Source organism: Phalacrocorax carbo, chromosome 3, assembly GCF_963921805.1.
Source record: "Phalacrocorax carbo chromosome 3, bPhaCar2.1, whole genome shotgun sequence".
NCBI lineage: Eukaryota > Metazoa > Chordata > Aves > Suliformes > Phalacrocoracidae > Phalacrocorax > Phalacrocorax carbo.
In genome coordinates, this window is record NC_087515.1 from 44,967,212 (window position 1) to 44,981,242 (window position 14,031).

At 40.1% G+C, this 14,031-nt stretch overlaps 1 protein-coding gene across 1 annotated transcript in view; it reads left to right on the forward strand.

Moving 5' to 3' along the window:
• LOC135312846 (ADP-ribose glycohydrolase MACROD2-like) overlaps positions 1-4,043 on the forward strand; it is a 33,131-nt gene extending 29,088 nt beyond the window's left edge. Inside the window, exon 3 of the mRNA XM_064448613.1 lies at positions 3,646-4,043. Coding sequence (XP_064304683.1) covers positions 3,646-3,821 — 176 coding nt within the window. The 3' untranslated portion in view covers positions 3,822-4,043. The remainder of the gene's footprint in view (positions 1-3,645) is intronic.
• The last annotated feature ends 9,988 nt before the right edge of the window (positions 4,044-14,031 follow it).

Genomic DNA, 14,031 nt, shown 5'->3' on the forward strand with positions numbered 1-14,031 from the left:
CTGCGTTTAGGGTGCATCCTGGACAACCAATGTGGAGATAGACTTGAAAGTTTTATTTGCTTGGCGAGGAGGCTTTCTTATCTCTTAAAAAATTAGGCCTTTGAGCCTAGGGACTCCACTTCTGTTTTGTATCTTTTGTTGACTAGGTTACATAGCAATCACTTTAGAGGATTTATTTCTTGTATGTAAAGCTGTTTCGTTAATGAGAGCAAGAAATATTCTCATTATGCTACAAGTGCAAGGTAAATCTGTCACTGCTTAGTATGCCTTAGTATGTACGCATGCTGTGCATCCTTTGCAAAATAGGCAGTGCCCTGGAATTGCTGGTTTGTCCTTGCTGAGTCACAGCACCATGTATTACAGTATCACACCACAGCATTTGAGTCTCTTGGGCATATTTGAGGACTTACCATACTTATTCACGTATCTGAGCTCCATCATTACCTTGGGAAAAGTCTTCGAAGGGAATGAGTGCAGGTTTTTTTTAATCTGAGTAGTAGACAAAAATGTGTGTGATGAAGGAAGAGATGGGAGACAAAGGTGGGAAGCAAGTTATTTGTAACGTCCAGGAATGACTTAACTGTCCCTGCCAAGATGACTAAATTGATTACAGGAGAAGAAAGTATCCCAAATCGGGTATCAGTTTTGACTTTTTTAGGAAATGTTCTCTGCCAGCCCCAGAGATTTAACAGATGGCAAAAGTCATTTCTCCTGCAACTATTTCTATGATACTGGGATTACTTTTGTAATCAGCAGCATATTAGTAGACTTGTTTGAGAGTCTTTGTGAACAACACTTAGCTCTCCGCGACTTCCATCACTGTTGAGCATCCTTCTGTAACAACCAGAATGAAATAAAGTGAGTGTGAGCTCAAATCCTCTGTTAAATCAGGCTTTCATTGAAAGAGATGAGGGTAATGTATCAGAGAGATACAAGGCGGCATATGCTTTTACTGCTGAACTGTATTAAAGGCAGTGGTCATCAGGGCTCTGCCAAGAACTGTGGGGCAGGTACGGGGCTTGTGGAAGAGGACGTGGTAGAACATGTAGGAGTGGGTTTTGTTTTTTTTTTTTCTGGGCTCCCCCCCCATGAGGCAGTGAATTTACTACCACTTTTCCATGGGGAAGGGGTCTCAGGAGAACCACACTCAAATATATTCAGTACTTGCAGAGAGTGAGACCTAGCGGCAAACTTGTGAAGGCTGTGGAGGATAGAAAATTGGGCAGCAGTGCCGGTGTGCGTAACATTGTGTTGCATGGCAGCCTACAGAAAGAGTTGGATGACCTTGCTGGTGAATTGACTAAGGGCCATCTCTGCTTTTCCTCTGACTCGGAAAATAGGGATAATGAGAATTAGCTTTTTTAACTGTGTGGTATCTGTTGTCTTCGTGGCTCTTCCTGGTGGATTTTTTTGCATTATTTGTTTTTGTATTGTATTGGCACAACTACTGTAGTATCTAAACTGTACTTCCTGTTTAAATTTAGGTGGTTTTTGTTTAGACAATTCAGCATGTTTGATTTGCTGTTAACTAGTGTTGCAGTAACTTGGGCAGAAGGTGGAGGGGGAGGATGATGGTGTGCATTTTAAATTTGGCAGAGCTCCAGTAGGACGCTCACTGGGGGAGGGATGGGGAAAACAACTGTCCTACTTGCTGGCAGAATGCAGTTAACGTGGAAGCAGATAATAAATCAGACTCTGTAAGTCAGTCACAGAGGCTGATTTTTATTCTAATACAACTCAACAGCTAACCGTGATGGTTATCTTCTGTGGAAAAATAAATGAACGGTAAACTTTAGGTTAGAGTAATACAAGGTTCTTTTTATTATCATGATAACTTGATACCTTTCCACAGAAACACTCGTTGCTTTGGTTAAGACACTGAAGATGATCTGGTGGCAATGAAATAGTCACTTTAGAAGACAAATACAGAAATCAAACTCCTGAATACAAGACTACCTTTATGCTAATGTACGTCACAGCGGCAACATATCTTTTGCTGGAGGTGGCATGGGTTTTGCACTAGGCATGTGATAGCTGATCTAAAGTAGAATTGAGTGAGACTAGCTACTTTGGAGTGGTTGAGATAAACAATGATTTCTGATACCAGTTGTCCTGGTTTCAGCTCGGATAGAGCTCAGTATATAAAGCTGGAGGAAGAAGGCGGCGGGGGGGACGTTCGGAGTTATGGCGTTTGTCTTCCCAAGTAACTGTTACGCATGACGGAGCCCTGCTTCCCTGGGGATGGCTGAACGCCTGCCTGCCCATGGGAAGGAGTGATTGAATTCCTTGGTTTGCTTTGCTTCTGTGCACAGCTTTTGCTTTACCTATTAAACTGTCTTTAACCCAACCCGTGAGTTTCCTCACGTTTACTCTTCCGATTCTCTCCCCCATCCCACCGGTGGGGAGTGAGTGAAAGGCTGTGTTGTGCTTGGTTGCTGACTGGGGCTAAACCACGACATCAGTCATTTGTGCTGAAGTTAGAGAAGCAAGAACTAAAATAAATGCGACTTCCTTATTTTTACTTATGGTTGCTTGTAACGCTGACAAATTTGAGCGGGTATACTTGAATTGGTGGAAATTGATTAAAATGAAGGTTGATGTAAAAACTAAAGGGCCAAATTTGTTTGGACTGCGTCTACCTTCTCATTAACTCCTCCCTTGAGGTTTTTTACTTGCAAATAGATATCACTTGTTCTGAACATTGGGAACTGTTTCCCACTTAAGTTGTCACTTTAGCAATTCAGTTCTATTTCTGGCCAAAATATGAACTCAAGCCTCTTGAGGCACTTGGCTTGTGCTGGAAAGAATTAATTTTAAAAAATAATAATAAAAATAAATTAAGCGGTCTTTCCTTCTCTCCGTAGTTCTTTGCTGATGATGTGGATGTCTAACAGTGCAAGATTAGGTTAAGCTTTTGGCCAATATGTGTTTGTAGAAGTATTTGAGGTAACTGAACTGTTACATATATTGAGTATGATGCAAATGAATTGGTGATGCAAAAATTAAGAGTTTACCAGAATAAGGGACTTAGTATAACATTGTCTAGGAACAAATATTTTGAAAGGTAGTGTATGTTGTGTCTTCACTCCACCATCCAGCTGAACAATTTAAGGTGGCAAAGTTCCAGGTTTTAAATTTTCTGCTGTTTTCGGTCAGGTTTTTCTTCTCCCCACTACTTGCTGCCAGGGATAATTCTGAATTTTGGAGCTGTTGACAAATGGTGTGCTTGTGTGTTGTTGTACACATTTGGAATAAACCTGGGTTGGATAAATTATTGCTTCAGTAGGGAGACGATCTTAACGAATTTCTACTTTTTTGCAATTTGCACCCTTGTGGTTACCAAAGAAAATTATTTGATGGGGTTAGCTCAAATAAATGTGTATATTTCTACAGGTTTTTTTTAATCAAATGGTATGTGGGCAAGGAATCAGTGCTTCATAGTAGCTTGTATTTGAAAACAAGTAGAAAGCAAGTAGTGTGATTTCAGGGAAATGCCGGTATCTTTGAGTTATTGGTGCCCTCTTGAGGCGAAACCGAAAGATGCTGCAGTCTGACAGCAATAGTGTAACTGGAACTGCTCATACCGTAAATAGTGCTCTCAGCCCCACGTTTGTAACCCTGTTTCACTGCTTTCTTGGTTTGTAGGTGAAAACGCTAAAGACGACCTGCAAGGGAAGAAAAGTCTGAGCGAGAAAGTTTCTCTCTATAGAGGTGACATTACACTGCTCGAGGTTGATGCCATCGTTAATGCTGGTAGGTGGTTGAATATTTTACACTGTGATGTCTTGAGAATCCTGCAAAGCGCCACGTTCCAAGTTTGAACTCAGAAAAGTTGCATAAAATTGGTATGTTCTGTGGAAATCTGTTGGAAACTATGTATTTTTTCCCAGTTTCGCTATATTGCTTATGTTCATCCTGCGTGCCATTCACAATAATGCTTGTCACAGTAAACTTTAGTAGCACGGTCACCAAGAAAAAAGCAATAATTTTATATCCATCTCTTGAATTAACATGAGTACCTGAGACTTCACGCTTGATACTGTAGAAGGCTGAATTTTGAAACTAAGCTACTGCAGCAGCTTAGACATTCCAGTCTGTTTTTATAAATCAAGCCATTTGTGGGCTAGGTAATGTGAAAACCTTAACAATAAGGTGATAGGAAAACTGAACTTCTGGTTTATGTGGCTTGAATATTTGTGTTCTTGTAGGTAGACTGTAGCTTTCAGATATTTGGTTGAGACCTACAGAGTTCTAGATAGAATCATAGAATAGTTTGGGTTGGAAGGGACCATTAAAGGTCATCTAGTCCAACCCCCCTGCAGTAAGCAGGGACATGTTCAGCTAGATCAGGTTGCTCAGAGCTCCACCCAGCCTGACCTTGAACGTTGCCGGGGATGGCAAGTTTGTGATGATGTTGAGATCATTTTGTCGAGGCGAAATGATAATTTCAAGATGTTGAAAATAAAAGTTTTAGTACCTCTTCTCACTTAGTGACTGTGTCTCCATGTCCGCAACTGAGGTGAGGAACTCCACATAGCATCTTCTTGTGACAAAAGAGGAGGGGGGAAATGCCTGTGCAATTAATTTCGTTGTGCATTGGGTTATAATGAGTTAATGTGGCTGGTTGGGAAAGACTATGGGAAGGCTTCCCCCTACACACATGCCCCAGCCAAATCTTGCCTGTACTCCCCACCCTGAAAAGAATATGGTTTGTGTGTCCTGAGGCTGGAAATGTTTTTCCCTGTAGTATTTGGCTGGCATTGTCCTTAGCTGTTAGGAGTATTGATTCCCTTTCAAGAACTAATTTTTTTTTGTATCATTCACTTATTGGAAGGAAACACACTGCAGTATCTTCTCTGTGATGGAATAAAGCGCAGAGATTCCCAAGGCTGTATTGGCCAAAATTAATGTGCTGGCTTACCACATTAAAATAGCTGTGTGGAGATACTGGCTTATGTCTGTAAAGAGTACAGAAATGTTTGCTTATACAGTGTGGAAGTTAGGAAACAGACTCTCTTGGATGTTTGATGTTGTTTCTCTCTGCCTAATTCCCTGCTTTACAGTGGAGACATGCTGCTGGGTTTTGTGGGGTACGGGTAGAATCCTTAGTTATCTCAAAATGCATTTTTGCACTCCAACAAGTAGATGAGGGTGGTATTTCCATGCAAAAGTTTTTAATTAAAATCTTCTAGTTCACTGATGCACAGAAGCCTCTCCAAATTACAGACAAACAATACAGTAGCATCCACGTAGGAACACGAACCTCTCCTTGCTGTGTTGGCAAAGCCTCTGAAGCTTTAATATTTTATCCCCCCCCCCCCCCCCCCCCGATTCTTTCAAGATGACATTTCCAGTAGTGCTTTCGCTGACTTCCTTCCTTTATTACTCTACAGTAAGTCAATATTAGCATACTTCTCTCGATTTGTATTTAGATTCTCTTTGTTCATACTCTCCCTTGAATTACAGGCTGGAACTGGTTGCAGATTAGCTTCAGAATGGGAATATTTTGCTTTTGTTGATTTAAAGTGTTTTTCTCTTTCTCTTGAAATGCCCAAAACCCTATATACCAGGCAGCTGATGACACTATCTACCTGTAAACTTACCTACCGTCCTAGTAAGGAATGCATCTGCCTTGAGTAGAAATGGAAGATAGAACCCAATTAAAATCAACACATATTAATACGTAATTTTGAGGAAAGGATTAAAGACCACTCAAACGTACACAATAAAACTGAGGTTGAAAAGTCTTACGTTCCTCTTTAGGTCCTTCAAGGATCTATAAAGGCTATTGGCAAAAAGAAAGAAGTTGTTTCTACTGATGTCTTCTGTAAGTAAGTTAAAGAGGAATTGGATTTGGGCTTAGTGAGAGAATCAGATTAGATGTTGGCAAAACTACTTACTGGGAGGGACGGCAATACTCCACAGTATCAGGCTGATAAGTCCTCGGTCAGGATGCTGGTTATGGGTCAGGTTTTGAGACTCTCCTAGCTCTTTTCTTCTGTAATCTTTTATAGTTCCTAAAGTGCATCATATATGAACTATTATGAATTGTTAATATGCTTAGGTTAAAATGCTAGCCTATAGTTACCTTGAAAAAATCAAATATTCCCTATATGTCAATGCAGTAATTAAAATTTAAGTGTAAGCCTTTGATTTGTTCCTGGTTTCAGTGTTACTTCTTATTTTGAAGTTAAATGTTTTAAACTTATTGTGGAAGATGGCTGGAAAGCTAATTGGGGAGGGTCTTCTGGTTCAAGGTCTGTATTATTTATGCAAAAAATCCAGTTGCTGCACAGTGTGTTGTGTTTTGGGGTGTTTTTTTGCGTTTTGTTTTTTTTTTTCCAAAGAAGCATATGTTCTTATGGTGTAACTAACGCAATCCCCACAGTACCAGTTTCTGTCCATATGGTGAATAAAACGCAGCCTGTCGAACAGGAGTAGGAGACACTTTTTAGGCATAAATCTGCGCAAGTTTTCATACTTGAAGCCTTTTGGCTACCCTGAATGTTAATGACTGACACCTTCCCTAACCCAGGGCATGCAACTGGCAGGGGGAAGGCGGGAAGACACCCTCTTGAGGCTTTCTGTCTGAATTTAGGAATTCCATATACAAATTAAAGCAATAGGAAGACATTTACAGTTTGAATTTTAATTTATATTGACTAATGCAGACAACAAAATATGCCTTCAGTGAAGAGAATAGCATGGCAAGTTCTGGGACTGTGGAAGGGTGTCAGGTGGTTCCAATTGTATCCAGTTTTGGATACAAACATATTAGCAAAAAAATTTATATTTTCTGATACCTGCCCTGTGAGGGGTGAGACACAAATGGATTTACTTGATTAAACAGGAGTGTGAGAATATGTGTAGTAACTTGCCCGTAGTGCTGACTTTATACTGTGATGCCCTTTTTGGGTACCCAGATAACAGCATGACTCTCTGGAGTATGGCCAGGTTTATTTCTGAGCTATACTATACAAACACTTCTGTTAAATTTAGTAGCTTGCCTTATGCTCTGAAGTCTGTTTCCCCTTTGACTTTCTCACATATAAATGAGACAGTTAAAGGGATAACGGAATTTCTTTTGTAGGCTAACAGAGGTGTTAATGGTGATCTGAAGTAGCTAAATACCAAGATATAACTGATGAGCACTGCTACAAAAGGATCCCCTTTTCTCCTAGACTTTGACAGATGAACTGAACGGTACTTTCCAAGAAATGTTTTACAAATACTTTATGCTAAAAGAGGACAACTATGGAAACAGTAGAAGTAAAAGTTTGTGCCTTTGCTTATTGTCAAAATGACCGTATCGGAACGGCCACTTTGAAATCACTCATGATCAGAGTGAGGATCTATTTTCTGGCTTCTGAAGAGAGCGAGAGTTAACCTGAGCTGGAGCGTGAAGGAGAAGGTAGCTGAAAAAGGGTGCTGATATGCCTTTTTGCTAAAATCAATGTTGGTTATCTACGCCTGTAAACATGTTATACCTTCCAGAATGGTTCCGTCAAACTTCCTTGCTGCTGACTGCATTGCAGACAGGTGTTAGTTTAACTTGGATGTTTTGCCTAAGGTGTCCCGTTATGTTAATTTCCTTCCCCCCCTTTTCTTTGAAAGATTCCACTACAATTTTTGTACAAAAATCTTATTTTTACTCCTATATCCGTTTCTGCTCTTGTGGTATTATGCTCTAAGAATGCAAACAGGCTGTCCCTGAGGCATGTACTTACTGTGTAAATCCACAATAACTGTCCTTTTTAACAAATTAAATATTCCTGGATGTCACTTCATCCTGGTGCCAAAAATGTTTCAAGCATCTGGAAGGCAGATAACGACAATTAGCCAACTTCCAAATAACCCATGGGAACAGAGCTCGGGGTGTGTCTGTGCGTGTTGAGGAGAGGGAGGTTGTTCAGTCCCTCTGCCCCTTTCCTCTCAGCTCTTTTAACACGTTTTATTCATCCTGCAGGCATTTCCTGACAGAAGGCATTTCTGTGGACCGAATGGGTTATGTGAGAAAAATAGTTTCAGATAATATTGCAAAACTAAAGCCACAACATGTGCAATACCACCCCTACTGCCTCGCCAGCTCCCTCTACCTTTATGGTTTTCAGCTGCTTTCTTCAAGGTGCAATATGGATTTAGGGAGCAAGGCTTCCTGCTGGTGGTGAATTTAGCAGCAGTCTAAAATAAGTGGGGTATGCCCTGAATTGTGACTCTGAAAAAAATTGTTTCCCTCCAAGCCTGCTTGCCTGCTGCCTCTGCTTACTTAAAGTCTGGATGGTATGACATGGTGGTCTCATGGCTTAGGTGGGTCTGATGTAATGACACTGGTCCTGACTGCAGTGTCCAGGGTCTAGTGGAAAAACCAGAATAGATTAGTCCACTAGTCACGGAGCTTATTCTGCTGACTTTTAGGCTTCTTCAAGTATGTTGTTTTTATAGAGCAGCCAATCCCAAATACAGAAATAAGCAGTGAAAGCCTCAGTAAGGCTTGAAAAATAAATTGTGTCATATTTATAGTATCAGCTAAGCAGTAAATACTAAATTTCCTCTGCATTATTAGTAAACATAGGGAAGAATATGTCACTATTTGTGTCATGCAGTAACTTAAATCTGAAGTAGATAAAGGAGTTGCATTTTCAGAATGGGTGTGATATGTATGTCTATATACCTGAAATACCTTGAGCAGCAGTTCATCACTACTGACCTCAGGTGTTCATTCACTTCTTACCTGTTAACGAATCTTACTGGCCCAGCTCTAAGACAAGAAGGCATGTGCTAGCGTGCTTGTGAGTGAGCTTTTACTAGGAGCAAGACTGAGGGGAAACGATTATGTGGTGAGAAAACGATTATCCTTATTTGATTGGGAGGAAGAGGAAGACTTGCGGAACACGAGAAGAAACAACATTTCTTCTAAGCTTTGAAAAATGTTCTTGGATATCTGTATAAAGGTACGGTGCTGAGAACAGAAACCTTTAACCTACAGGAAAAAGGAAGGTGATCAGTTCTATTCAGGTAGGTATTTCTGGTCAAAAGTCTGTGGTGTTGCTAATTGCATTTAGGTGGTTGCTACAGTTATAGCAGCTAGCTGGCTCCCTTTAAACTGTACTTGAGTGCTGGAATCATCTCCTAATCCTCCCAAATTTGGGGACACACTGTCACTTTTTAAGGGGAATAATTTTTTTGTATGAGAAAACAAATGGGAAGTAAAACCTTACTCTGATAAATAGAGAAAAGAATTAGTGAAGAAGATAATTAATCAACTTTTTATGTCCCTTTTTTACTAACCTCTGATGCTCGGATTTAGTTACTGAACCTCACACTGCTCAAGAAGAGGTTTCCTGTATAGGAAACCATCTACATACCTGCAGTGAGTCGCTTCAGCTGGGATGCTGGTTTGGCAGGCACACGCTGCACAGGTTTCTTAGCTTCCTTGGCATGTTGTGCAGGGCCAGCCAAGTGAAGGTATGCAGAGGGGAAGATCTCTTAGTTGCTGTAAGAGGCAAGGGTGTTTTTAGGGAGAGAATTACTCCTCAGGCTTTTTAACAAATTTCTAAGAGTTTGAAACAGTTGTCCTGCTGTACCTCCCTGTCCTGGTACTGTAAGTGTATGGAATTGGAAAATGTTCTGTTTCAAATACACCGTGTTTGGTTCGCTTGTTGCAGGACTGGTTTCAACTGGAGCCTGTGCATGACTTGACTTAAAGGACAAAATAGTTGTTTTCATATTAATTCTCAACTTTCGCTCATGAAGTATGCCTCTCCTCCCTCAGGCTTCTGACTTCACAACTGTGGTGGAGTATTTTAGTGTAACAGCACTCTCTTTCTCCAGTTTTATTAGCTGGAGATAGCAACAGATTTTCTTCTGGACTGTTCTGTTCCTGGCCTTGACCTCAAAGTATAATCTGATTGTTTAATTTTATGAGGCATCCCGTTTTTCTCAAGTCCAAAATTACACATCAGGGTAGAAGTACTATGTATTGAAACTGGGAACTGAATATATTATCAGTGAATTATGCTTAAATGAGTGTGTAAGTGTAGATAGCGGCTGAACTATGCCTTTCCACGTAAACAGCTTGTTAATGCGCAATCAGTCTCTGCAGTTGCCTTGAACTTGGTGCTTAATGAACAGGTGGGGAAAAAGGATGGATTCTAATCTGGAACAGATCTGGATCTAATCTGGAACAGATTGCTAATCCGTTTTGTTTGGCAACTGAATTTATCACACACATTTTTCATTTTGTAGGGTCTGAAGTAGAAATCACTTCAGAAGTGGCCTATCTGAATATTATGGAGGTATTTGAGTCAGTTGCTGGGCCTAAACTAGTATTGTGCTTATACTTATTCTCTCCCTTTTTATTTTACAGTGATGAGTAGTTCTTACTCTGGAGCTCCTCGTTCACTATAAAAATAAGACACTTAACTCAAATGTTCCTGCTAGGGAAAGCGGAATCAACAAAACGTAAAATCTGCCCTTACGTTGCGTATAGGATTTTTGCATGGCATGTTTGCATTTATTAACATAGATTTTTTTTGTGTGTGTGTTGTTTTTTTTTTTTCCAGCTGAGCTAAACACAAATGGTTGCTTATGCTGGAAGCTTCTTAGTGAGTTTGATGTCTAGTAGCATGTTTTAAATGTTTTATCTCCAGTGTACAGACAGGGAAACTGAAAGCTTGTGTTGAAATCTCTTGCATGGAGTCATCTGGCATCTGCCTGTGTAACTTACACTGTTGTAATTTCCACTAGGAATAGCATTATTGGTTCTAACAAATTGTTAATTTGGTTTTCATCTTTAGTGTGAGCAGGCTGTGGTGTTAATCAAAGGTTTCTTCAGTTAATTTACAGTTGGTGCAGTAACACTTGTGTGTCAAGCCCCAGACTAATTTATATACAGTCCCCACTTACTCATCAGAAAAGTCAATGTTAATAGTTGAGGGAATCGGCCATTCTCAACCACAACATCTGTGAGTGGTGTTATTACTGCTTCTTGTGGAAAACACTTTAAGCGCAAGCTGGTGAGTAGTAGACATAGTTAAACTTGCCATCTGCTTTTGGTCTAATCTGATTTCATTGTAGTTCTTACCTTTAGTGCAATACTCATTTGGATGAAAACTAAAAATCTGTAAAGTGACAGTGGTCAAGAGAATGAAATCATGGTTTGAGAATCTCTGTATCAGCTCTGGGACTCGAGCACCCCTTCCCCTTTCACTAGAGTACTGACATGTACTTTTTTCTCTTCATCATCTGTGTTCATGTTCTACATTTAGAAGAACTGATCCAACTCTTCTTATGAGGCTGCACATACAGAACTGGCCTGACACTAGCCACATCCTGACATAGATTACAAGTGTGATTATCTAGTCATAATACCATGTTAAAAAAGGAAAAAAACCCTAATACTAACCCAGACAAAAAAAAGTAAGTTTTTTTTCTTGAAGTAACTTTCAACTCTGCTGCCATCCCTGTTTGAGCCAGTACTCTCAAAGCTACTTTTACTGAACGGCTTTGATATTTTACAGCAATGCATTTTGTCAAGGAAGCAGCCAACGGGAGCAAGTTCCTGTACAGACTCCTAACATAGCTTGCCACATTGTTGCTAGTATTTTCAATGTCCACACAACAAGAAATTGTTGTCGTGGTTTAGCCGGCAGCTCAGCCCCACACAGTCGCTCGCTCACTCCCCCACCGGTAGATGGGGGAGAGAATCAGAACGGTAACGCTCGTGGGTTGGGACAAGAACAGTTTAATAATTAAAATTAAAAGAAACAACAACAGAAATACAATGTAAAGGAGAACAACGAGAGGCGCAAAACCCCGGGGGAGGGAGGGGGGAAGGGAGGGGAGAGGGGACACGAACCGCCGGAACAAACCGCGCGCCCCGCGCGCCGCAGCTGGAACCTGCCCCCTGCCGACCCCCACAGTGAGGAGAATTAACTCCTTCTCAGCCAAAACCAGCACAATTGTCCATTAAATTTATAGAGCGATTTTATGCGAAATGTGCTCATTACAATCTGTGAGGGAAATAGAAGTGTAACAACCCAATTACCTATCTTTAGAAATAAATTAGCACTACTGCTTATTTAGAATAATTTAATATGTCTGACTGTGCCTGTTCCAAGCATCCATTAATAAATGCTGGCTATTATTCGACTTCCCACTGCATTAAACAGACCATTTCTCCACACAAGACGAAGCAACTAACCAACTGGAGGTTGAAAATAAAAACGCAGGGAGCAGCTATACAAACTGCAGTGTTAAAATACATTTGTCTTATGCCAAGATTCATCTCATTGTAAATTCATCTCAAGTGTTATACTTACTAAGTCATGTTGATGTGTTTTCAAGACAGTTAACTGCTAGAAAACAAATAATATTTACAGTACTGTTAAATGGAGTAAGTTATTCAGCAATACTCAAAAGCAGAAGCTGAAAAGGTAGGTGTACTGAAGCATTTGTATGCTGCAGTACTCAGTACTGCAACATCTCACTCAGATCCTTTTACAGCTGAGGGACTCCGACTTCCATGGTCAAGATTTCCAAAATTGTGTGCAGTCTCTGTGTGACTGTTCAGAGGTCTAGGAAAGCTAGCATAAAAAAAGACAAGCTGTCCAGCAGAAAATACCATCACAGAGTGCAGAAACAGAGTTTATATTTGTGAAGAAATATTAACTCTCTGCAGGGAGCTGAACAGAGACACTTCCCTGCAGTTATGAAGCCTCTGGGTTCATAAACCTGAGTCCTTTCGCAAAGTGGAACAACTAAGTCTACTCCAAACATATCTGAGAGGCCTATAAATAATCATACTATTATCTTTTAATTCCCTATCTTTCAGATAGCTAACCACAGTTATAGAAGCTATACATTAAATTCTATCTTCTGAATGAGGGATAATTAACTCCCAGCTACCAAAAAGTACCAGCCACCATGCTATGAAGTGTCCTGAATATAGATGGCAATCATCCAATTAATTCGGTGTTCAAAGTTCCACTTTCCATAGAATAAAGATTCACTGAGCCGGGGGGGGGGGGGGGGGGGCGGGGGGAACAAACAAAACAAAAACTCTAAGATACTATTTGGAAAGCTCACATACAAATAAAACAACAGATGTTTTTGTTTTGTTAAAGTTGGTAATTGAAGATCAGTCATCCATGCATCAAACAAGCACTCTGCATCTGTTGACAGAACAAAGCTGTGACAGCATTGCAGCTCCTCCTGAGAACACCTTCTAGGTTGACTCCTTATAGGCAAAATAATCAAAGGAATGCTTTGTTTGAGATGTGAATAATAAAACCTCTTGGCAGTAGCTTCATCCATGCTATTTTTTAGAATTCCAGAAATAACTGTAGGTAACTAAAGAAATTCACAGGCCAAAAAAAAAAAAAATCAGACATGGATGGGATGTTATGCAAATGCACACTATGCAGATGCTAAGCTATGACCTTGGTTTATATTTTGAACCTGGCTACCTAGGAGGTCAGCATTAGCTACCAACTAGATCTTGCTACAGCCATTGCCTCAGAACAGCAATAGTACTCCTGTAAGGTAGGGCATTCTGCTGTTGATCAGGAAAGATACTGACTGTAAATATAGTGATCAAATCTAAAGTAGTACTTTATGGGAATTACATTTTTAATTAAAAAGTGAAAGCAACTCTGATAATGGGAAATAACATCAGAAGTCCTTTATCAAATGTCATTAAAAGTTCTGCATCATATTAAAGCAGTGAATAATTCTAACTAACAGATCTTCACAAAAACAGAATACATCATACAAGAAAAGAAGCAGGAGACTTAACATCCCTGAAGTAGCTTTTGGTAAGAATGGATGCTCCTGCCACCTAGATGCTACAGCAGTATATACTTTGTAGAAATGAGATGGAGGAGGAGCTACAAAAGGGCTGTTACATACATCCAACAGTAGCTCAGCTCGGGGAGGAAACAGATTACAGCAATTCCCTTATCAACGAAAATTCAAAGTTACTGCTTACTAGACCTGTTATCCATTAGATTCCCTTAGAAAATTGTTAATTTT